This window comes from Lissotriton vulgaris, chromosome 5 (assembly GCF_964263255.1).
Source record: "Lissotriton vulgaris chromosome 5, aLisVul1.2, whole genome shotgun sequence".
Taxonomy (NCBI): domain Eukaryota; kingdom Metazoa; phylum Chordata; class Amphibia; order Caudata; family Salamandridae; genus Lissotriton; species Lissotriton vulgaris.
In genome coordinates, this window is record NC_141693.1 from 1,917,520,389 (window position 1) to 1,917,546,732 (window position 26,344).

The 26,344-nt window shown below is 45.6% G+C and overlaps 1 protein-coding gene across 1 annotated transcript in view; it reads left to right on the plus strand.

Annotated features, from left to right (window-relative positions):
• Nucleotides 1-26,344, plus strand: part of LOC147717715 (E3 ubiquitin-protein ligase TRIM39-like) — a 305,695-nt gene that overhangs the window by 209,624 nt on the left and 69,727 nt on the right. The window contains exon 5 of the mRNA XM_086924496.1: nt 2,773-2,882. Coding sequence (XP_086780622.1) covers nt 2,773-2,882 — 110 coding nt within the window. The remainder of the gene's footprint in view (nt 1-2,772; nt 2,883-26,344) is intronic.

The following is a 26,344-nucleotide window of genomic DNA, read 5'->3' on the forward strand; positions in this document are numbered from 1 at the left end:
TGAAGCCGGGTCTGAACCCGGACTGAGTCTCATGAAGGATGTTATTAGATTCGACATGAGCATTCAGCTGGCGCTGAATTAGTTTTTCCAGCATTTTCCCGGGAACTGCCAGCAGAGAGATAGGACGGAGGTTAGTTAAATCCTCCGCATCCCCGTTTGGCTTCTTCTTCAGTGGAAGGAGCGTCGCATGCTTCCAACTCTCCGGAAATTCCCCAGTGTCTATGGATGTGTTCCAGATGTGTTGAAGCATAGGTGCAATAGCGTCCGCCAAAGGTTCCCACAGTTTAGGTGGGCATGGGTCCTCTGGGGAGCCTGACTTACACCGGGTTATCTCTTGCCTTGCCTCATCTAGCGGGATTGGTTGAAATTTCCTCAAAGAGACTGGGGACCGGCCCCCACTCTCTCTATCCTCCTTGGCCGTAGGTTTATGCGGGCCAAAGGAGTCATAGACATCTGTATTTTATTGTCAAAATAGATATAGATCTTGTCACAGAGTGCTACGGATGAAGGAATATCCCTTTCAATACAGTGGGGCTTCAAAAAGGATTGAACCAGTTTAAACACTTCTTTGCTGGGGTTCTCTGCCTGTTGAACAACGGAAGCATAGTAGCTCTTTTTTTCTTTCCTAATCTGCTTATGAAACAGCTTGGTGGCCTCTTTAAATAGTTTTTTTGCTAAGGGGCAGTATTTTAATCTCCAATGTCTTTCGAGTTTCTTACAGGCTCTTTTTTCCAGTCGTAGATCAGCGGAGAACCATGGGGCAGTGGGAGAGGTTCTCTGCGCTGTCACCCTTTTTGCTGGCGCTACAGCCTCTACCATGTTGCTAATCCAGTTACTTAGTGCCTGGGCATCCACACTGGCATTCATAGTACGCTTAGGCGGATCATGGGACAAAAACGGGCTCATAATGGCCGGAGTGAGATTTTTCCATTGCCTCTTCATATAAGAGTGTTTGCTTTTTCTAGGCTCTACACCATTTAATGCTAGTGTGAATGGTATAAGCCAATGATCTGACCATGCTACTGGAAGTGCATCATCCACTACTATGCTTTCTAATGTGGAGAAAATTAAATCAAACGTGTGTCCAGATCTGTGTGTGGGACCTTTATTATGGAGCATCAAGTTTACAGCACTCATTGCTGCCATCAGGTGCTCTGCCGCTGTATTGCCATCCCTATCAATGTGGACATTAAAATCTCCCACAACCAGGAAGTGCTCGTGCTTCAGCGCATTCAGTGTAATCGCATCTATAAGTCGAGCAGTGCTGCTCTCAGCGCAGTCCCGGGGGCGATAAACCACCATCCCAGCAATGGCTAGTTGAGGGTTTAGGAGAAGGCAGAAGTATAAGCATTCCGGGGCATATTATCAAGCCTGTGCGCTAAAATTATCGCCGCTTTATCGGCCGAAAACGGCCGATAAAGCGGCGATAATGGGCTTGATAATATGCTCTATGGAATTCCAATCGAAGCACATGTTAGATGTGAAGACATGTCTTCACATCTAACATGTGCTTCGATTGGAATTCCATAGAGCATATTATCAAGCCCATTATCGCCGCTTTATCGGCCGTTTTCGGCCGATAAAGCGGCGATAATTTTAGCGCACAGGCTTGATAATATGCCCCCTTATTCCTGGGATTGCAACTGATGCTGCGGAAGATAAGGAGAAGCAGTCTTTAAAAGATGTAGTAATTATTTTCTCACTACAGTGAGCCCTTACCGGTATTCTAAAAGAAGCGTTGGTGATCTTTAAGATTCCCCTACCACTCACCTTTAAAGACATAAAAGGGATGTCCTGATGAAGGTGGATACAATTTGTAATCTCCACTGAAACGTGCGTTGACCTCGTTGTTGGTGAAATCCCAGCTGGCAACACAATCGCAGATATCTTATGGAGTGGTCTCTCTGCGAAATCCAACGGTGTATGCCATCTTTGGATGGGTTGTTTATGTATGCGATATGGAAATGTTAGTTTGGTGTTGTGCGAAAGGTTAGGATGGTTGTGTGGTTGATTCAGGGGATATACTTTGTGTTTAAATATCCATGTACTTTTTACAAACTATGATGATGTATTAAAACAAATCTAACATGTATATCCAAACAGAATAATTGTATATTTGCACTTATGAATGTTTTGTGGTTTTAACTTTTGTACAATCAGAGAAATTTAAAAACTGAATAAAAAATATGAATGAATTAAATAATAAAATAAAATGACAAAATCCATACAATCAATTTCTGATCTGTATGCCTAGCAATGGGCAGTACATAGAGCTGTTGAAAGCCTATAGAGAAAGTATATAGGTCGTGAGGAAACTCTTTGTGGTTCAAACCTCTTACCCAAAGAGTGTTAGTAATTAGTTTGTTTATTAGTCAACTTCTGACGGCACTACATTTCTTTTTTTTTACAAAAAGAAGCCCTTACAGGACCTTGAGTTTATTACAGTAGCAGACTATATCTGAGCTGACAACCTACTACTACTTGGAGCAGCAGGCCTCGAAGTTAGACAGAACCTCCTTTGGAGAGTGATGCGTTGATCCAATTGAAGTGCAAATTACAGCCCCCACCTCAGACCCTGTCTGGGAACCACTGACTGCTCCAGGACAAGGAAAAAGTCTCTTGAGAGAGCAATGAGATTCGTAGTAGAAACACAAACTCAGGTGGCAGTGACCTAGTGCAGAGCATACTACACTTTGTTGTGGAAGATGGGATGCAGCGAGAGTGAGGAGAATATGCTGAGGACCATTTACTGTATTTCTCTCTAATCCACAGGTGCAATAACGTGAAGACTCAGAAACCTCCAGAAGATGCGGCTGTGGAGCGGACTCTGAAGAGCATTGGAGAACATTCCTCCTTGCAAGATAAACTCTTGGAATTAAAAGGTAAACGGACATCTATTGTGAGACAAACATCAGATAAGGGAGAATTGTTCACTGTGGAGAAACATGAGCACTGCTACAACACTCCTGTATCCTGCGAAGAAGACTCCACACACAAACAAATGTGATGGCACGTGCTGTCCTTGTTACGTGACGGTGGAGAGGGAGGGGAGTGTAAATAAATCTATGAATGCGTTTGGGAGTGGTGCAGAGCGAGGGAAGAGAAGATTATGAGAATGACAACAGCCGGAATGGGGGAGCAATGGTGCCAGTCAGTGGTGGCTGTGAAACTATTGTTGAGACAGGAAAGGCAGCATTGTGAGACTGTACTGCTTGCAATGAGTAAGAGACCCTTGAGAGGTCACTCCATTTGAAATGAAGATCTCTCATGTGCTGGGCTCTATGGAGGCTTCTGGGATGCCAATACATTTGTTCTCCAGTCTGTGTTTGGGGACTCCTCTAAATCAGGAAGACTGTCTCTTAGGCGTCCTCGGGAGAGTTCTGCATATCTTTCTTTGGGAAAGATGTCAATTGAATGTGGTCAGCTCGATGGGTAATCAACACCTGAGAATATTTACTGCATTTCCAAATTAATATAGCCCTGTAGAGATATTTAGGAAGGAAATGTTCTTTCATTTGAAGTCATAAATATAATAGATTTGCCTACAGATGGGATTTACCACATAACAGCTTATTTAAAAAAATACACTTTCAGATATAAAAATATCGTCCAGGCTATATCCGAAGGCTACATTGTGCACATTTATTGTGTTTTTCTCATTTTGAAAATGCAAAGGTAGACAAAAAAAAGAAAATTGGAATTATGTGGCATGGCAAATAGTTGGGATGAAAGCTGCACAGAAGAGATAGAGAGAAAGAACAAGAGGGATAGGCAATGTGTGCACAAAGTGGTGAATGAACTCACCAGAGTATGTGAGAAAGAGGGAAAGAAGGGGCAAGCGAGCCACAGACTCATAAAGACGGTGCCACTGTGTACGCAGAAGACACCCTAAGAAGAGAAGGAGAGCGTGGGTTTGAGGGGAGGGAACTCTTGAAACGGCACCGAAAAGAAATGATGCTCAAAGACCTGAAGTAAACCATGTGAGAGAGGTGGGAAGAGTGCGTGAGACAGCAAGAGAGGTGTGTGTGAGAGAGAGAGAGAGGGGGGAGAGATGATTGGGAGCTTACGTTAATGAGCTCTAAAAAACAAAACTGTACTGTGCTGAAGCCACCAATAGGACGGCTCTAGCTTTTTTATGATGAGTGTTAACTGTTGGGCGAACTCACCACTGCTCCCTAGATCACCCTTAAGCTAGATCAACCTAATCATTAAACTTTCAGCATACTTTACCTACATAAGAGTGTCAGCAAGCATGTAGGATCGGATTGGGACACAAAATAGGCTCTGGCACCAAAATAAAAGTGGTGCATTAGTGAATCACATTGCTTACAAAATGGCCCACATTTCCATATCAGGGTAGTTTTGACCTTGCAAAGGCACCCTGTATGGGTGTTTTGCAAGGTCTCGGAGAGTGCATGCATTTGTGGATGATCTAGACAAAAATTTGTGGTAATATCATGGAAATCGACGGACCATAACACAAGACTACAAACTGACAAAAACAGCCCACACACTGACCTGTCAGACCAGCCCTTCTGGCATTGCCAGGTTGCCTATGGTTCAGGCCAACCCTGTCAGCATGGATGCTGTTATAAGTCTATTTTCTTCCGGACATCCTCCAAGGCCTTAGGGTGGCAATGCTAAGTATCTAAGGTGGAACACAGCAGGATCGCCAGTGTCCAAATATAAAAGCCATAGGCTTCGTGTGACCTCAAAAGTACTTCAACAGTCAAAAGGTATGTTACTAGAAACTGAAAAGAAGTGCAACATTGCACATTGACTTCCTAGATGGTAGAGAAGAATGCGAGAAAGCACTTTATGCTTCAGATGAGGGTGCTACGCTCGGTTGTCATCTAACATTCCTGAAACCAAGCATGCAAACAGGTTTTGCTCCAAGCAAGGTGCTCGCTGTCACTTAGCACCCATTCTGTCCTGTTTTTGTTATAACACCTAGGCCTAGATGTATCATCGTTCCTATTTGCGATTTCTTAATAGCGATTTTTACCGAATCGCTATTATGAAATCGCAAAATGGGATGTATGTTTTAAATCGCTATTTTTCTGCGATTCCTTATTATTCCTAATGTGCGAATTCGCAAGTTGCGAATTCGCAAATAAGGAATAATTTCCCATTCATTCCTATGAGCCAGGAGGCCCATAGGAATGATTGCGAAATAATTCTCAAATTGCGAATTCGCAATTTGCTAATCGCAATTTGAGAATTATTGCAAGGGTGCAGGGGTGTCTCATGGACACCCTGCTGCACCCCTGAAACTTACATGTGTGTGCATATGGCGCAGATACATGCCCTTTAGGCATGTATGTGTGTCACATGCCACCCTCAAAATTGCCAAATTTTGGTTTTTGAAAGGATTTCGCAAATTAACACGAACCTCAAGTTGGTGTTAATTTGCGATTCCTTAACCTGAATTTGCAAATTAAAAAAGTTTCATACATGGCATTTAAGGAATCGTAAAATTGCGATTCCTTAAATGCTTAAGCAAAATAAGGAATCGCAATTTTTTGCGATTCCTTATTTTGCTAATTTCACATACATCCCAAAAGATGCAAAATGTCCGTTTGCGATTCGTTAAGGCCGAAATTCTGCGAATTTCGGATTTAACGAATCGCAAAATGCTTGATACATCTAGGCCTAAGATACGAACCAACCCGACATAAACTATGCCTTGGTGGAAAGGCACCAGAAAATGAATGTTGCCAAGCCCCACTGCTAACGTGTTCCCATACATGCTGCTATCTAATGTAATAGGACTCAACAAAGACAGAATAGACGGCATGAGGATTCAAAAAAAGTGACAGCTACTCAGCATATACAGACACAAATATAAATAACTATTGCATGGAGGATTGAGCACGACACATTATTGATCAAAATGGGCAAGAGGCCGTGTGTACAGGCTGAAATTCTAGGAAGGATGAGTGAAATAAGCAAATGCTTAAAGGATCGGGCAAAATTGAATGTTACAATGAAACGGTGGATTATTATATGGTTATACATCTGGATTGGGAACATTAATTGACCTTTCTGGGCTGGACATTGGACCTGGAGCAGATGCAACAATTTCCCTACCTTCTGAAAAAGTCGGTGCGGTGCTTTTAAGCCAACATTTACAAATTTCTCTGCGAGCAAGTAAAATTAAATAAAAAGACAATTTACTGACATCTCGAGGTAACAAATCATAATTCGGGAAGATACCAAAAAAAAACAGAATGAATTTTAAAAGTGAACATGGCTTTCATACCTTCAATAACCACACCCCAAAATGTATCTAACATTGGGCACTTTAAAAACCTGAATATCGGGGCGTGGCCGGGCAAGATGGCCGAGCGGACGTAGACCGTCTCGGCTCCCAGTCCGCGCGCTTTCGGCGGGTGATTTTCAGTGGTTATATACAGCGGAATCAGCAGTCAGAGATATAACTGGGCTGCTGATGTAGGGCGGCGTGTGCGGGAGTGAATTGCTGCCCCGGGACCCTCTGCATGCAGAGTTTCTCGACCATGGTTGATACCGGCGTGATCCAAGATGGCGGCCGAAACCCCCGAATCCCGGGACAGATCTAAGAGCCAGGCGTGGTGTGGAGCCAGGAGTGGACCGGTGGCGGAGTAGCGACCTATCCGCATGTGGGGGTGAGTCCGGTGATCTGCTCTGATGGACATGGACCCTTGCAGCGTCAAGCACTGCCGGCCACTCCGGCACTCCTGCCTGACCCCAAGATGGCGGCCGCGCTTCTGCGATCGGAGCAGCGGCCCTTCCAGAACGCTCCCTCGGGCTTGTGAATCCTGGTCTGAGTGCGAGGAGAGTGCGCAATAGTAGTACAGCCTACAAGCTAACCCCGGGCCCGCCTGAACCCTGTGAGCTGACATACCCTTCACTGCATAGGTGCTGGGGGCTCCGAAGGGCAGATGTGACTCCCAGGGATCTACAGCATGCTTCCCCCCTAACGGTTTGACACCTCAAACAGCGAGGCACCTCTCCACCACCGGGGGACCTGATCTTTCAGCGCACAACGGGCGGATATTAGACTCACCTGCTGGATTTGATGCCCAAGGCTACTTCCCCGCCAACGCCCCGCCTTATAATGTCACTCTGAGGGGGGCCTGATACGGATCGCAGTGGCCGGCAGCGGGGCCCGGAAGTACCCCGCTTTGCTCGTCACGCCAGGCACTTAAGAGCAGTAAACGGCAGAACAAGAGGAGATAATCCCCCTGTGGCAACATACTACTCATATAGAATAAACACGATACTAGACTATACCTTTGTCTCCCTTGAGTTGTTCCATAAAGTCATCCTATTTCTTTTAGGGGACAAAGGGGACAGCGATCACCGGCCACAAGAATTTGAGCTTAGAACAACAGTCCACATGTTGGAGGAAAGCCGGACTGCACAGGGAGCATGTGACCCTATTAATCTCAAGAGAATCAAGTTTGGGCCAGCCATACATTGCAGAATGGCGGGAATTGCAAAGGATCACTTCGAACTGAGAGCCGGATCAGACAAGGTCATAAAGTGGGAAAGTTTCACTGATACAATGGCAGCCTACACATCGAAAATTAAGCCAAAAATCCAACAACGAATCAGAGGCCCGGAATCGATATCACAATCGGCACTGAAAGAAATCAAGGCCACCAAGAGAGTCATCTATCGCACTCTGAGAGAGCTACGGTGGAACTCTCAAGACACAACATTACTAAATTCACTGCGAAAGCAAAAGGCTCTGTTGAAAAAACAAAAAAAGGATGCAAAAAGGGGCAAAGAGAACTCCTTGTGGGCCAAATTACACGCTGACATTAAGCAAAACAACAGCGCTAACTTCTGGAGAACCATAAATAAATGTGTTCATCCTAATAATGAGGGAATTAACTCCAATATCTCGGAGGCAGTCTGGACAAAATATCTTGGGTCTCATTTCCAAGAAAACACAGAGTCCACAATGATTGGGGAAAACCACCCTGGCGCCTTGGAAGGCTCTAAAATCAGTGCCGCATATGTAGGGACCAACCAGACCATACAAGGCAAAATCGAAAATGACACTTTATCTGTTGACTCACCAACCAGCCGAATTATGATCCTAAAAAGGCGAATAGGTAAGGGAAGGAGGGAAGGGGCCCCAGGCCCAAACGGCATACCACCTGCGCTATACAAGCAAGAAACATCATTCTGGGCTGAAGCACTAGAACCACTGTTTTGGGAAATCAGGATGACAAATATCCTGCCGGAATCATGGAGAGGATCCATCATTGCGCCAATTCATAAATCAGGGGATAGGTCAGAGCCTCAGAACTATCGGCTAGTCGCATTACTGGACAATGAGGCACACATTTTCGCCGGAATGCTCCTGGAAGAGCTCCAGACCTGGGCAGAAGCAAAATCTATCATCCCGTTGAACCAGACTGGCTTTGCAAAGGACGTGGGGACGACCACAAATATAATAACGATGTCAACGCTCTTCGACAAGGTGGAAACAACTGGGAGCTCCTTGCATTTGTGCTTTATAGTTTATAAAGCAGCTTTCGATCATGTAAAACGAAACAGACTATGGACCAAATTACATAACTGGGGACTCCCCCAACCTCTCCTAAACCTCCTGATAAACTTGCATACTAACACCTGGGAACAGATCAAGCTGGGTGACGGAACACACTTGTCGCGACGCATTCCTACGGACAAAGGGCTTAAACAAGGCTGCGTGCTGGCTCCCACACTTTTCAACCTGTTTGTAGCTGACCTTATACCAATATTAAACACCTGCAACTCACATGCCCCAAAATTGGGAGACATCTTAGTGCCATGTCTCTTATATGCAGACAATATAGTCTTGATCAGTAAAACGAGAGTAGGCCTCCAACATCTTTTGAATGCCACACAAGACTTCTCAAAAGAAAACGGTCTAACGATAAATCTTGACAAAACTAAAACCATCACCTTGAGCACAAAAAGGGAAAAACCCTCAGTATGGTTTTGGGGCAACACCCGAATAGAGAGCACAGCGGAATATAAATACCTGGGTGTAAAAATCGACAAAAGAGGTCAATTCCTTGCACAAAGAAACAGCATTAAGGAATCGCTCCTGCAATCTCCCTAAAATCTTTGAATTCCAAACTAACCGGCCCGTCGATTCTTCCCATAGTCGAGGTGATTTGTGCCAAGTTACTGCCAACAATAACTTATGGTAGCGAAGCCCAGAGAGGAAGAGATGCCAACCTACTGGACTCCACAGTTACAAGCACCTTTAGGATTGTATTTGGGTTACCCAACTATACTTCCTCTTCGCAAATAAGGCTTGAGTTTGGCATCCAGAAGCAGTCTCTTGCTAGACATGGGGCTTACATCATAACGTGGGATAAAATACGTAAAGCCGATCCAGGGACGCTTAACGCACAGTTATGGAAAGAGATAAGCAGACATACTTCATCACCTGCAGCGAGATACCTTAAAGAAGGATTACAAGAATTGGGACTGAACCAACTGTGGGAAACTCCCACCAGCTCCGGCGTAGTTAAGAAACTAGTCTGGAAATCAGTCAAATATCTATCATGGCTGGAGGACAAAGCTTCACTCGCCGAAAGGTCTCACGGCTGGATGACTTTGAACACATACTGTCAACAAACGGCCCAGAAGTATTTCAACACGGGTTATGCCAAGCAGACAAAAATTAGCGTTCTGAGGTTTAGATTGGGCTTGTTACCGGGCTCTCAGCACTCTCCACCCTGGCTGAAGGAGAAGGTGGACCCTTGTTGCCGCCTTTGCGGGATAGCATCGGAAGATCTACTGCATCTATTATGCTCCTGCAAACAACTCTCACAAGAACGGCTACAAATATTGAAAGCAAAATTCAATCAGCGTGGAATTAGGACTAGGAGGCAGGCAGTTCTGGCTTGCCTTGCCCCAAGTCACCCTCAACTAAACTGTACTTTGGTAAAATTTCTGACAGCATGCCAAAAGAAATTACCGGAAATCAAATCACTGGCGGTAATCTAACTTTTAAACTTTTAAAATTATCTGTGCAATTACAAACAAAGTACTATACCCATGAATTATTGTGGCGGAAACAACAGGACATGTACTCCTGTTTATAATGCGCCTGAATAAGTGATTTTTAATATTTGAATTTTATTGTTCAGTTATCTAACAGAAACGTTTTATCCCTTTCTAACTAAGGAGCTTTTATACACATAAAATGGACTGTAATGAAATATTTCTGTGTTGCAATGGTTTTAACAAACTATGCAAATAAAATAAACTTGAAACTTGAAAACTCGTCACGACAGGCCCAGAGAAGGGGAGGTCTGCCTTTGTGCCTCGCTCTTAACTCCAGCTGGGCTATCTACGGCGAGGGGACGAACGGGCCACCGGAGAGGCAGGTGCATGAGGCCTCATCCATATGCCCCCAAAGAAAGCGACGTGCAAGAAGACCAGCAAGGTATCTGACTTTTTTTCATCTCTCGATAAGCGTCCGACCCTGCGAGGAGTCACAGGAGGGGCGGCCATGGCACTCACGAAGTCGGATTTGATGGCTATGCTTAGGGATTTTAAAGCGGAGCTGCGCACGGAACTGGGTCAGGACATAATCGCCTGCATTGACCAATTGAGGTCTGACCTAACGAGTCGCTTAACTTCACTCCAACAAGATGTAGACTCGGTGGGCACTAGAGTACTGGACTTGGAATCGCAAATTCAGGAATTAAGCCAGCACTCCACTGAGTTACCTGACGACGTCCGTGTGCTGAAGGAGCAACTGCACCAGACCCAGCTTAAAGCAGAGGACTTTGAGATCTGGGCGAGACGGGAGAACATTATGGTCCAAGACCTGGAAGAGGGAGTGGAGGAGCTGGACCTTGGGGCGTTTATCGAAGGTCTTTTTGCGGAAATTCTGAGTCCCCAGGTCCTCAAGATAAAACTTGACAGAGTTCACCGGGTGGGCCCCTTACCGTCCGGTGACAAGAAAAGACCTCGGGACATATTGGCGAAATTTCATTCCTACAAAGTAAAGGAGGCAGTCCTACAAGCGGCACGCTCGAAAGACACCATCTAATTTCAAGGCCATTCCTGAACTATATACCAGGACGTCGCCCCATCGACATTGGCAAGAAGACAAACGCTCCGGCCGATCACAGCCAAACTGCAGGCTGATGGCATTAGGTACCGATGGACTTATTTATTTGGGCTCAGTTTTGAGTTCCAGAACAAGCGGCGCCACATTGTCGATCTAAAGGAGGGGTTGGAAATCCTGGGTCTCCCTCCCGAAGGGGAAGGTCCTCTCCCGGGTGCATCCGGAGGCTCCTCGCAAGGCAAAAGCTCCACTTCTACTTGGGTGACGAATGCACGCAGAGGGCGCAGTTGATTGCTGGTGAGGAGCGACACGATGGTCGATGGGCATCTTAACTTTCCTGAAAATGTTTTACTTGGGAATATGAACACTTTTATGGAGCAATAGGGTATTGGGGTTCCGCCAGACTTAGTCTCCCGTTAGACGTGGATGCATGCCCTCGGACTCCCCATCGGTCCCATAATCGGGAAGTTCCGGTCCCATGAGTAGTATGTTCCGTTCTGTCATACAATTCCAACCACTGAGAGTCCAGAGTGACAAAGACGAACGCTGGGTCATGGTTAAGGGTCGTTTGAGGGGGGAAATATGTACATTTGTAGCGGTATATGCGCCTAACTCTGGTCAGACTGGTTTCCTCCATGCTCTTCTGGGGAAAATCACGGACTTTGCTGAAGGGCCAATGTTCCTAATGGGAGATTTCAATCTAGTGTGGCAGAAGGACCTCGACAGTACTCATCCACAACGCTCTGACATGGGCTCGTTTTCACTAGACACACAACAGCGGATTCAGGATCTGGGTCTGTTGGACGCCTGGCGGACTCTGTACCCTCAGTCCTGGGATTATACGTTATTCTCCCACTTCCATCGCTCCTACTCTCGCCAAGATGATATCTTTTTTAGCCAATCTCTACAGGGTAACCTGCGGGAGGCCAAGATATTTCCATTGTCAGTCTCTGACCTTAGTCTATTCTCTATCTGTCTTGGCTGGGGTGTGAACAGCCAGTCCCCCCCAGATGGTACTTTCCGGCATCAAACTACGGGCGCTCTACAAAAATAGGGCAGAGTACACCCTGCTAAAATAAAGACAACTGTCCTATTCGCAGGGCAACAAGGTTGGTAAATACCTCGCCAGGTAGCTGAGAGATAAGAGAGAGCAGGAGTAAATAGGGGGCATCCAAGGACCTTATGGGGACATTACACATAAAGACGAGGGCAAGGCTGAACTCTTCGGCTCATTTTACAAAAACATGTACTCTGGGGATACTCTGGATCCGGATAGACAAGGAGAGTACCTGCGGGCATTGCATCTGGCCCAGGTTTCCGCGGAGTGGAACGAGGAACTCTCGGCACCTATCACTAGAGAGGAGGTTGTCTCTGCTATTAAAGCTTTGAAACCCCATACAGCCCCTGGAACTGATGGCTATACATCCATATTCTATAAGATATTCTCCTCGGACATTAGCCCTCACTTAGTACGACTTTTTAATCAAATGGCCACAGATGGCAAGACTTACGGTACTATGGCAGAGGCCATGATTTCGGTCATACCTAAACCTGGGAAGGACCCTAGCCGCTGTGCCTCTTACAGGCCCATTGCCCTACTTAACCTCGATGCGAAATTATACTCCTCAATAATCGCGAAACGGCTCAACGATTTTATGCCGGGTCTCATCCATCCCGATCAGTCCGGATTCATTAAGGGACGCCAAACTCATGACCACACGCAGCGAATCGTGCACTTGATAGAGAAGGCCAATAAGTTTAAGATCCCGGCTGTGCTAGTGGGGCTCGACGCCGAAAAGGCATTTGGAAGGGTAGATTGGGTTTTTCTCTTCCAGACTTTAACAGCATTCGGCTTTTCATCTACATTTTTAACTATGATCCGTGCTAACTATTTACTTCCCCGGTCCAGAGTCGCAGTGAATGGGAGCCAGTCCTCTTTTTTCACTCATTCTAGGGGCACTAGGCAGGGTTGCCCCCTCTCGCCCCTGCTTTTTGTTCTAAGTATTGAGCCCTTGGCACTGGCGATTAGGGCTAACATTGATATACGAGGCTTACCCTTTACGGGAGATTCGCATAAAATTTCTTTATTTGCAGACGATGTCCTCTTGTCTCTCTCCGATCCGGCCTTTTCCCTCCCGCATGTACAATCAGAGCTTGAAAGATTTGAGGCCGTAGTGGGTTTTAAAATCAATTTAGACAAGTCGTACATACTTAACCTCACTCACCCCCAGTCGGAAGTTCGCAGACTTCAGTCACTCACACCCCTGCCATGGGCCGGCTCCTCCATTCAATACTTGGGAATACATCCGACGCCAACCGTGTGAAAATTATATGCAGTCAACTTCCCCCCATATTAACCCGGATTCAAGCCGATCTCCTAAGATGGAAGTCTTTGTTTCTATCTTGGATGGGTCGGATACTTGCTGTGAAGATGTCCCTTCTCCCTAAGCTCGGTTTCAGGCCCTTCCCATTGAACTCGATGGGGACTTCTTTAGGAGAGTGAAGAACATGATTCTTTGCTTTATCTGGCAAGTGGGGCGAGCACGCTTTTCCTTTTCTATACTGCGCCGGCCTCGTAAGGAGGGTGCGGTGTGTCTTCCGGACATTCGTCTCTATTATAAAGCGGCACAGCTACGAGTGTTGGTAGAATGGGCGCAATTAGAATCTGAAAAACATTGGTTACATATGGACCGTAGTGTGACGGGGAGGACCATATGGGACCTAGTCTGGAGACCCAAATGTGACAGCCCTAGGAATGCGTATATCAGTACCCCCATTCGCACCACTCTCAAAGTCTGGGACTCAGTGACAAGGGATGACAGGTGGATCACTTTTCCCTCCCCATTTACACCACTTCACTTTAATCCTGCTTTGCCCCCAGCGCTACACGAGGGCCCATTTGCGGCGTGGAGAGAGGGAGGCTGTCTTGCCTTAACACACCTTTTCCATAATTTTGATCCTCTCTCTTTCGATAATTGCAAGCAGGACTATGGGATAGGGTACTCGAAAAGATATCACCATGCCCAATTGTTACACTGGGCGCTCACACCTCAGGTACGGGAGGCGGCTACGCGCCCCCTCATGAAATTTGAGGCTTTTCTAACTAGGGCCTCTTCGATGAAGGGAGTAACCTCATTCATATATAACTTCCTACATACCACGGCGCTCACACCCCGGCCACGGTATATGTCTATGTGGGAGGGTGTACTTCAACAAGACATCACCGATGAGGAGTGGACTCATTTATGGTCTGACATCTCAAGATTTAACCACTCATTGGAACTCGGGGAGGCCCACATGAAGACTATGTTGCACTGGTACCTACACCCGTCCACACTTTGACAGATCTTTCCCGGCGCCTCCGATAGGTGTTGGAGGGGATGTGGTTTTCTAGGGGACTTTCAGCATATTTGGTGGGATTGCCCTATTATTCGCCCCTTTTGGGAAGAGATTTTAGCTCACATTAAGGAAATGCTGGGTTACCCCATCCCCACATCTATGGCTAGTATCCTTTTGGGTCTACAAGACTCCTCCCTAGAGCATCAGACTAAAGCGGATAAAAAGATCATGTGGCTCAGTATTGAAGTAGCCAAGATTACCTTGGTGGCCGCCTGGAAAAGGAGAGAGGCGCCGGCCATCTCCATTTGGCACTCCCGCTTATGGAAATTACTGAGTCTGGAGTGCATGTCTGATGTGTTTAGGGATGATTTTAAGAACTTTGAGTTTCGGTGGGGTCCTCTGGTCTCCTTCCTCTCATGGGCCTCCCGTCAGCAGTTTTCCCTTCCAGCGTTAGGGCCCTCCATCTTTTTCAACTCTGAGGCCACATTGTTGTAGGAGGTGATTCTCACTGCCTGCAAGTTGCCGCCACCACGGGAGGGAGGGAGGGGTTGGAGAGGGTTTATTTTTCTTTCTTTGGCTTTTCCCGCTGGTTGCGCTCAGTAAGGGAGCTCTATGTTTTGAGACTAAGATCACGGCGGATGTCGCCTTCTGACCGGGAGGCGCAGAATCTTACACCTAATGGCATGAGACTGGATGACATGTAGTGCTATTGCTTGTCTTCTTCATGGGAAGGATTGCACTGTGAACCTAGTTGATATTAGAAGCTGTAACCTTTAGTAAGCCGCTCTTAGTAATGGGGGTTGCAGTTATGCTAGATCTCTTCATATGTCACGGTCTCCTTTTTTGCTGTGCCATGGAATGCTCTCCCCTGCGAGGGAAGTTGTGCGGGAATGTCGCACTTCACTTGTTAAAATCAATAAATATCTTTGGAAAAAAAATGTGAATATTGTCAGCTTTTTCCTGCTGACACTTCGGGCAGCGGGGGGTGAGAACCCTTGAAAATTTTGACAGCCTAAGAGGGGACCAGTAAACTCTGTGGAGAGAAAAAAGGTGATTTCTTTTTAAATTGGCAGCAGATACTATAGAGTGTAGTAAGTCATAAGATACTTGCCATATTTCTTCTGTATTCTCATCTGGCAAGCATTTTCCCCAAAGCTCAATCGGTAAGGTGAAGTCTCCGTCAGCCCAGTCCAACATCATCCGGTATAGATTTGCTGTCTCTTTCTTGTTCCGCTTTCTCTCATGTAGTGCCCTCTCCATCTCATTTGAGGCACCCACAACTGAGCCAACTGCCTGGCTCCAGCTTCTTGTTTGAAGGTATTTGAATTTTGATATTTTTCTTTCTGTGATGTCATTGAACTCATCCCATGATAGCAGGCAGCCCTCCGGCATTAGCTGAGCCCAGCATACTATCCCTGCCAATTTCAATGGAGTTGCGAGTACATCTTTAGCCCACTCTGGAGATCCCGGCGAATCCCATATGGGGGCCAGAGTACTATAGTAACCAATTTTCAAAAGCCTTCTGATTTTATACCAGATATTCGCTGTATCTCTCAGCAGCTTTGAACAAACCTTCTTGAAGAAGCGTGGATCACCAAACTTATACATAAAGGCTTGGTCACCTCCTTTAATGTCCCTTAACATTTCTGTAAGCATTTTTCCTTTATCTGAGTCATCTGGCTCGTTCAAGAGCATCTTCCCTGCCCGTAGTAGAAATACCCAGGTGTAGAGCTTCAAGTCGGGTGCACATAGACTCCCTTTATTTTTCTTCCTTCGTAGCTTTTTCTAAGAAATCCTTGTGCCCTTAGCGGCCCAAACAAAAGAATTCATTCTAGCTTGTATTTTCCTTAAAGTCTCCTCCTTAAAGCTATTGGGATATTCTGAAATAGGAATATAAGTTTTGGTAAAAGCATCATTTTCAATATGTTGACTCTGCCTATTAATGTCAAGGGGAGAAACGCCCAGCTTTTTAAGGAGTCTGCAATTTCTTTGTCTATTCTGGATACACTTTTGTCGGTGATAGGATCACTATCTTGTGTGATTCTGATACCCAGATACCTTATCTCCCTTTTCAATATAGGAAGTTGGACATTTATGTTCCAGACCATACACTCTGTTTTTGACTGATTGATCTCATAACCAGAAATCTGCCCAAACTGGGAAGCTATGTTATATATTGTTGGAATCGCCTCTACTGGGTCAGATGAATATAGAGATACTTTTTTTCCCCATCTTCGAAACTTGAAGGGAGCTATGCTAGCTTGCTGCCTAAACTTCTCCACCAGAGGCTCGATATAGAGGTTAAAAAGTAAAGGTGAAAAGGGGCAGCCCTGCCTTGTCCTTCTATTACTTGTTACAGCCGCCGAAAGAATGCCATTTACTAATACTCTGACTGTAGGTTTTTGATAAATCAATGAAATAGTTCTGCAAAAATTTTCACCGAGATTACACCTGCCAATACCTGTGCTAAATAAACCCAATTCACGCGATCGAGCGCCTTTGTGGCGTCTAATGTTATGATAGCCAGCGGCAATTTATGCAGTGTTGCTATATCTATAGCACCAACCAAATTATGTGTCAAGTACTGCATGCTCTGCCCTCTAACGAAACCTTTTTGATCATTATGAAGAAGCTTTCCTACTACACCATTTAATCTCTCTGCTAAAATCTTGGCAAAGATCTTGTAGTCAAGATTAAGCAGAGAGATTGGCCTGTAAGAATCACAATGGCTTGGTGGCTTTGATGGTTTTAGAATCAGGACCACCGTTGCCTCGTTCCATGAGGGAGGCGCCTTCCCTCTGTTCTCAAAAATATGAGCAAATAACTTTTGCAGCATAGGGGCAAGGACTACCGCTAGAACTCTATACAGCTCGGCTGGCAGCCTGTCGGGTCCCAACGCTTTGCCCTTTTTCCCAACCTCGATTGCCTTGGTTATCTCACTTAAACGAATCGTTTTGTTTAGGGTATTGGATTTTTCCTCCTCGAGTTTATTCGGAGAGTATTGATCCAGCCATGAGTGAATAAAGTTGTCTTGTGGAGTTAGATCTTCCTTGTAAACCTGTTCGAAGTGCTTGTAAAAAGCTTCTTCAATATCTTTGGGATTCTCCCAAAATTTTCCAGAGGTCTCGCATAAAACTTCTTTTATATTGTTTTTGCTTAGATCCTGTTTGGTTTTCCAGGCTCGGAGCTTACTACTAGATTCTCCATATTCAAAGTGGGCCAGCTTACTGCCTCTCACCTTTTCCTCAACCTTGTATTTAGCACCCCCGCTAGTTCTAACTTATATGATAACAAATCCTCCTGAATATCCCCCTGAAGCGTTAGCCTCTGGGCTGAGAGATCTTGTTCTAAATTCTGAATTTTTGCCTCTATACCTGCTATCTCAGCCTTGTACTTCCTTTGTCTATTGATTTGTATAGGTGTTATCTGACCCCTCAGAAATGCCTTGTATGCATCCCATACCATTACAATTGGAGAAGTTTCTAAATTCTACGCGAAAAAGCTCTCTGTCTCTCCTATCAACTTTTGTACAACTTCATCCTCTAAAAAAATAGTTCTGTCTAGGGTCCATCTTTTAGTACCCTGCATAGTAGGTAGTTTCAATACTAGCGAAACTGGCGAATGATCTGATAAGTGACCTCCTAAGTGTTTATAGTCTATCACCCAGCCTAACAGCTCCCTACTAATCAAGAAAAAATCTAGCCTAGATTTGTGGCCATATTTTTTATTATGGAATGTATACCCCCTTTTATTTGCCATTCTCTTCCGCCATACATCTACCCATCCCATTTGCTGCATTGCACTTGTTAGAAGAGATCTCATCTTGCAATTATGTGGTGACCTATTCGTGTAAGTTCTGTCCAACAGGGGATCTAGCACCAGAATAAAATCTCCAGCGAGAATTAATGAATCCTGAAAAACTAATAACTCTGCCAGCATCTCTCGGAGCGGAACTGGGTCATCCAGGTTGGGTCCATAATAGCCAGCTACTGGTCGGCGGACTGGTGGCCTGTGGAACTTAGGGAGGCACCCAGTCCAAAAAAGCAGGCAAGGAACCAGGGAATTATGATTGATAATAAACTGTCTCTGGTGGATCACGTGAAGACAGTCTCAGGTACATGCTTTGGCATTTTGGTCGATCCCCCTAGAGGCCAGAAAGGCCTGTGATCTAGTCCCTAGAGAAAAATGATGGGCTATCCTATCTGATTTAGGGGAGCGTCCGTACTTATGCGAGATCCTGAAAAGATTGCATGCGAACAACTATGCCCCAATTAGATTTGGAAAGAATGGAGCTCTCACCGATCGTATAACCACAGAGAGAGGCGTAAAACAGGGGTGTGTACTAGCCCCAACCCTTTTTTGTCTCTTTATAATTGGCCTAGTGGGAGAATTGGCAGCGGGAGGGGACATAGACGCTCCAAAACTAGCAGGCCTCAAGGTACCTGCCTTGATGTTCGCAGATGACACCCTCCTGCTGTGAAAATCACCGATGGGTATTCAAAGGGCTCTGGATATTTTTTTCTATTCTGCAAGAACTGGGGCCTGAAAATAAACACCCAGAAAACAAAATTTATGGTGTTCAATACAGGCCACTCAAAGTGTCCCAATCCACAATTAGCCGGGGAAGTTTTAGAGGAAGTCTCTGCCTGTGATTATTTGGGCCTAACCCTCAATGAGAAAATGGAGTGGGGTGATCAAATCAGGAAGGTTTGTCTCAAGCTGACGCAAACATCCGGGGGCATTGCGAAACAGAAGAGGAAGTGTGTACGTAAAATGCTGGGGCCAGTGTTGGAAATCTATAAGGCGCAGGTTAGAGGGGCTGCCATGTACAGAGCTGAATTATGGGGCCATAGGCCAACCGAACAACTAGTAAAGGTCGAAAACTCATTCCTTAGACAGGAGGGTGGGTCTTCCCAATAGCACCACTTGACTCTGCTCCGAATGGACCTGGGCGTGAGCCCAATGGCACAGGAGGTAGCGCTCAGACCCTTACTTTACTGGCAGCTGGTGGGTCTTCCCAATAGCACCACTTAACTCTGCTCTGAATGGACCTGGCCGTGAGCCCAATGGCACAGGAGGTAGCGCTCAGACCCCTACTTTACTGGCACCTCCTATGGAGTACCGCAGAGTTATCCACGTATAAGGAGGAATTGTGGGAGGTGGCTAATATCAGGGGGCAAGCAACATTTCCTGGCTCACCTATATTAAGAACTTCTTTGTAACCATTGTAATGGGAGACCTATGGGATAGCCCGGAAGAAAGCTCTTCGGTAACACCAAGAAAAGTCCTGATAAAAAACTTTAAGGATCATCATCGTAATTTAATCTAGAGGGGCCCCAGGACAGGCACACTTACTACTTCCTTTCTAGATGTCAAATTCCTATACCTTCTAGAAACCGGCATTGATGACATACATCCCTCCCTAGCTAAAAAACTCTACATGCAGTTCAGGCATGGCGTACTCCCCTTATGTGCTGTTACCTATAAGTGGGGGGAAGTCTGACAAAAGATTGTCCATCTTGCAATATCTGCACGGAGACCGACTTGCATGTGTTGTTTTTCTGCCCTATGTATAAGGCTATAAGGGCTCGTTGGTTAAGACAGCTTTGTAGGAACCTTGGAACATCCCATTACCTACAGGCCTACAGAATCCTGAAATATGATACCGGCATGACAATTGTTTATTCTGTCTCCCTTTACTTGTTCTCAATGTGGTGTGCTCGTTGCACAGAAAGTACAAGTTTAAACTGCCCACCCTCTGCACTTTCCAAGACCCGGACACCGCATTTTAATTAGTTTTATCTCTTAATACATTCGACTTTGCATTTTATGATCCAGATACTTAATGCCTACCAAGCTATTCAATATTTTATCTTATTAACTTTTTAGATGTTCTTATATTTTCTTATGAGTATACAAACAAATTTACATCGATAAACTGTAATGAATTTGTAATTGTTTCATATGTGCTTTTAAGGTCTTGTAGGCCGAAATAAAGTATATTTTGACTTGACTTGACCTTAATACAGGCACTGCTAGTTCCTAGACTAGACTATGGAAACGTACTACTAGTAGGACTGAGGGAGGATCTATCATCTAGGCTGTAAGTTGTGCAAAACACAGCAGCACGCCTGGCTCTCAAGTAAACGGTTCATACCTCGTCCCTACCTCTTCTGCAAAAATTGCACTGGCTGCCCATTAGGAAGAGCAGTGTTTAAGCTCCTGACTTTTGTGTTTAAAGCACTGCAAGGGACGGGCCCAGCATACCTAAGGAAGACGTTAATTCCTACTGTTCCTGTACGCCAACTTAGATTGAGTAATCGGAAACTGCTCTGCCCCTGCAAAATCAGTAAAATCAAAATGGGTGGGCATGCATTCTCTCATCTTGCACTGGAACGGACTACCAGATGAGATCCGAGCCTGCACAACGTTGGTGCAGTTTAAGAAGCAGCTTAAAACATGGATGTTTTAACTACCATATTGTCATAAGTTACCGGTAGTGGGCAGCTAAGGCGCAAGAGATCCCTTTGGGGATGATTCGTTGCGCAATACAAGTGCTAATAATATAAATTATATTTATGTTTAGTGGAATATTATTCCAAATGTTCAGAAAATAATGGAACCATAACAGATTTACTTATAAAGGGGGAATCTGTAGGTATGGTGTGAAGAGTTCCAATGTGCAGTGGATACAATTAAGTCAGATATTGCTGGAGCTATGCCTTTAAAGCCTAGTGACCCTTCTAATTCACAACATCATCATCACAGATGCCAGTAATGATGGGTTGGGAGCTATATTACAGAAAAGGAAAGATAGTAGACCAGAAGTGATTGTGTTTGCCTCTAGAGTATTACATAGGTCAGAACTAACCTATTCTACCTGTGAGAAGGATGCAATGCTGTTATGGTGGGGTACTCAGCATTTCAGAACATTTGTTTGGGGTTCTGTTATTATTCTGCATTGACCACAAACCCCTATTGGCTCAATTTAATACCAAAGGCGGTGGCAGCGCAACGTCCAGAGTTGCCAAAGGGCAATACTGTTTACAAGAGTGTCATTATCGCATGGAGTATGTGATAGACAGAAAGAACGTTGCAGCAGATCACCTCTCCAGAATGTCATTAAATAATTAAGCTGAGTGTAAAATGGAAGATTAAATAGTTGTGTGTAACATGCATCAAGTGCTTGTCGTGACGAATAGTGTAATATCTGAGCAAGAACAGAGGGATGCACTTGAACTTAAAACTGTTTTGTCTCAGGTGAAGAATTGGTTTAGTGGTAATTGGCCAGATGCTACATGTGGGAGTATGGAATTTGGTCCCTACTTTCAAGTAGCAGATGAGTTGACATGTGAAGAAGGTTTAGTATGGAGAATCGAACAATTATTAGTACTGAGTGTTTACAGTACAAGAGTCTTGATGATGGCTGATGGCTGATGGCTGTTGAAGGGCACATGACATGGGAATTCGAGCAATAAAGCGGAGAGTAAGAAAAGAATTTTGGTGGCCAATCATCGACAAGCATGTGGAGACCGTTGTACACGACTGTGAAACATGTGTTCTGAGCTATGAGTCACGTCTCAAAACACTCACCAGTAATTCCTGTGGAATCTGACTTGTCTCCTTTGATGAAGTTAGTTTTTGACATTGGTCACCCGTTAGAAGTCCCTGTTGAGGTATACAAGTTTGCTTTGGTGTTGATTGGCTACATGCCTGAGTGGCCTGAAGTTGCTTTTGTTATTAATATAGAAGCCCATACAACTATATAATTTTTACAAGCAGTGTTTGCAAGAATGGGTTAGCCCAACAAAGTTGAAAAGAAAATGGGATGCAATTGGTTTCAGAAGAAATGTGTTTTTTTTTATCCCAATTTATTTATTTATTTGTGTATTTTGTAAAGCGCAACAGCTGCCCCAACGGGGCGTCCCGGCGCTGATAAATCATGGAACTTAGAGGCTAGGCACCAATGGGGCATTATATGGGGAAGAGATGTGTTTTCAGGGACTTTCGGAATGCTAATTCGGTTTGACAGGCTCGTAATGCAACCGGGAGGTTATTCCAACACCGAGTGGCACAGACCTCGAATGTTTTCCCTCCGGCGCGAGTACGTTTAAATCTAGGGGTTTCCAGCAGAAGTAGGGAATTTGAGCGTAATGTCCTGGTGTTGACATACGGTCTCAGAGTGCTTTTCAGATGGGCCGAGCCTTTGCCCTTGGAGGCCCGGAAAGCCAGGGTCATGGCCTTAAAAATACATCTCTTGGAAATGGGGAGCCAGTGGAGTTTACGGAGGTGTGGGGAGATGTGATTTCTGGCAGGAATTCTCTCCACCAGCCGAGCAGCAGCATTCTGGACAGTCTGTAACTTGTGGCATAGGCCTGCTGTGATGCCAAGATATAGTGCGTTGGCGTAGTCCAGGTGAGATATTATCAGGGCTTGTACCACAGTCTTACGGCAGTCCATCGGCAGGTAGTTGATGAGCCGTCTAATTGTCTTGATCTTAGCAAAACAGGATGCTGCTACTGTTTGAACCTGGGCGTTGAAACTGAGATGATTATCCCAGCGCACTCCCAGGTTTCTCACCGAGTCTTTAGGCGTGGGGGCATGGCTGAGATCATCCGGCCACCATAAATTAGAATCAAGAGGGGATGATGAGTTAAAAAACCGAATCTCTGTCTTTCCAGCGTTGAGTCGGAGGGAATTGGAGTCCATCCAGCTAGAGATGTCTCTTAGACAGTTTTTCAATGGGTCGAAGGCAGAGGCAGTGGGGGTATCAAAGGTGAAGAGTAACTGAATGTCGTCAGCGTAGGAGGTGGATTTAATCCCAGTTTGCGCAATCAGTTTAGCCAAGGGAGAAAAGTAAACATTGAACAAGAGCGGGCTCAGGGAGGAGCCCTGTGGAACTCCCCATTTAAGTGGTCTAGCGGTGGAGGTGTAGGGAGGGGTGTATACCTGCTGAGTACGGTCACCCAGGTAGGAAGAGAGCCATCTCAACACTGTACCGCCAATACCCAGGTCTCCCAGCCTTCTCAGCAGGATCTTATGAGAGATCCAGCAGCACTAACACCGCCCTCGACCCTCGATCCAGCGTCCATCTCACCGAGTCTGGAATATGGTATTAAGCATATCTGAGCTTCATCACATTATCACAGGAGTAATGGGTTAGTGGAACATTTCAACTGCACGCTTAAGGATCAATTGCAGCTTGCTTTTGTCAATAAATTGAGCCGGAGGCATGTGGTCAATGGCATGTGGGTTAGTCGATCAGCACCAAATGTGACAACAGGCATCACACCTTTTGTGCAGCAGAGAGGACAAGAACTGGCATCCAAATTGAACAGTAATTGGATGGGTCATCACATGATTGATACTTCCCTGTTGGAAATTGTAGTGGAGGTCTAAAAGAAAGTTCAAAATGCTTAGTGTAACAAAGTAAGTGGTGGTGTTAGGGTGAAACTGTTGGGTGAGTATAAAGAAATTTGTATACGTGACGAAGCGAAAGTCTAGATACTTTTCTCTAGTGCATCTTCTACGTGTAATGCCTCATGCCGTGCGTGCCAGTGATGGTCATCTCTGGAATAAAGATAGGTTGGCAGTTGTTACAGGTGACTAGGTTGACGACAAGGTTGATGTTGTGCCTTATTACACGGGAATGTCCACTGATGATTGTAGTTTACAAACTTCATGTTATGCAGGGTTGCCTCACCCCTCATGTTCAATTGTTTCCAGGAATTTTCTGGACCGATTTAGAGAGTATATTGTTAGATAATCCCGCGTATGCTATCTATTTTACATTAATGTGTTTAGTGTTTACTCCCTTAGTTTTCTCTGTTCTCTCACCCTTGCTAGTGAGTGTGTTTTACTTGTTTTCTTCATGGTTTCTGTTTAATATTTATTATTGAAAGGGGAGGGATGTGTTCAGTTTAGCACCTCAAGGTTCCCTGCAACGTGGACCCATAGTGTGCAGTTGTTTCTTTTTTTTTTTTAATTCTTTTTATTAAACAATAAAAGTAACAAAAAGACACATCAGGTGACATATTCATGACTATTTCAAGGTTTTCAATGACATTCTATACATTAAAAATATCATGCAGTTACGACAGTCGATGGATCAAGGGGATTTGTGTGCCTCCGATTCTTCTTGACGTGCCGGTGCATCACAGATATCACACCTGTATTTTTTCCAGGCCTCCCAGACCCTACCCCACTTCCCTGGGCATCCCCTGGCAGAATAGACTGACCTCTCCCTAAACATACACCAGTCTAAGTCCTCCATCCATTTCTCAATCCGGGGCGGCTGGCTGGCTCCCCACAATTTGGCAATATTACGCTTCGCTATCATGAAGGCCAATGTTACCTATTGCTTTTTGTATGCGTCCAGGTCCGTAGGTTCCCAGACGTTCAGAATGCATCTGCGGGCCTCTGGCTGCAATGGTATAGCCAGGACCGCCCGCAGCATACGATGAACCTCTCCCCAATACGCTTGTAGCTACAACAGTGCCACAGTATATGGGTGAACGTCCCCAGGTCCCCACATCCCCTCTTGCATTCTCCGCTCTCCAAGCGGCCCATATGGACCGGACAGGGCCCAGTTACATAGGACCTGTGTAGTATCTTGAGTTGCACCAGTCTAAGCCTCATCTGAATCGCCACCACCCGCGGGGAGGAAACCGCCTCCTGCCAGTCCTCATCATCTAACTCAAAACCATCCTCGTTCCAGCGTCGCCTTATTATGACTAATGGGTCCTACATGTTATTTATAAGTTGCTTGTATATCAGAGAGATGGTTTTCTCGGGGAGATGCCCGTCCAGTATTCTGTCTTCAAGGGGAGAGTCATCAGGGAGTGTAGTGCCGCTAGGAATGTGTGTGAGTAACACGTGACGGATTTGGAGATATCGGAAATACAGTCGTTCAATTGATACTGCCGCCTAAGGGAGTCAAATGTGTGTATAGTTCCTTCCCCCAAACATATTTTATGTGCGTGATCCCTATAAGGTCCCACTTATCAAATCCCTTCCATAAACTTCCCAACCTCTCTGAGTTCCAAAGCGGGGTGGTGAGTGTGAGCTTTCCCTCCCATCTGAGGTGTCTGTAAGCCCCTGCCATACCTGGAAGGCATGTGCATGGGTCCCGTGAGCGGAAACCTGCGAGGCCTGGCATACAGCGCTCTAGTATAGTCTCCCCCTGGTAGCTGCCAGCGGTCCGATGCATACCCGGGACCATCTGGGGGGGACCATATATCACCTGGTTCGCTGCTGCCAATTGGGAGGTCCAGTAATATTTCCTTAGATCCGGCAGTCCTATTCCCCCATCATGCCAGGGAAGGGTAAGTTTGGAGAATGCTATACGAGGTTTACCGTCCCAGAGTAGCTGCCTCTGGAGGGCCTCGATTTCCCGAAAGTAGGACGCGTATAAAAAACGGGGCAAAGCCATCATTTTAAAAAGCACCGCTCTGCCTAACAGGGAGAGTGGCTGAGCCTTCCAATGCACCATGTCACCTCTAAATCACGTTGGAGGAGGGTCCAGGTTGTTAGTGTAGCGGAGCTTCGGGTCAAGCGTGATATAGATACCAAGGTACCTATATCCTACGGGCGCAATCTGTATTGGGCAAGAGTCTGGGACCACTGGCGGGTCGCTCCAAAGAACATATAGTACCGATTTGGACCAGTTTATCGCGAAGCCTGAGTACTTCCCAAAAAACAGCCAAAACGTCTAAGAAACAGATTAGGGATCCCCTTGGGTTTGTGAGGTAAAGCAGGATATCATCTTCGTAGAATGAGATTTTGTCCTCCCACTCCATTGTCAACCGCATACCACGTATCGAATGATCCTGTCGGACCCAGGCCGCCAATGGGTCTAAGGCCAGGGCAAAAAGGAGCAGGGACAGGGGACATTCCTGTCTGGTGCCCGTGCCCAAGTGGAAGTCGGTGGACCTG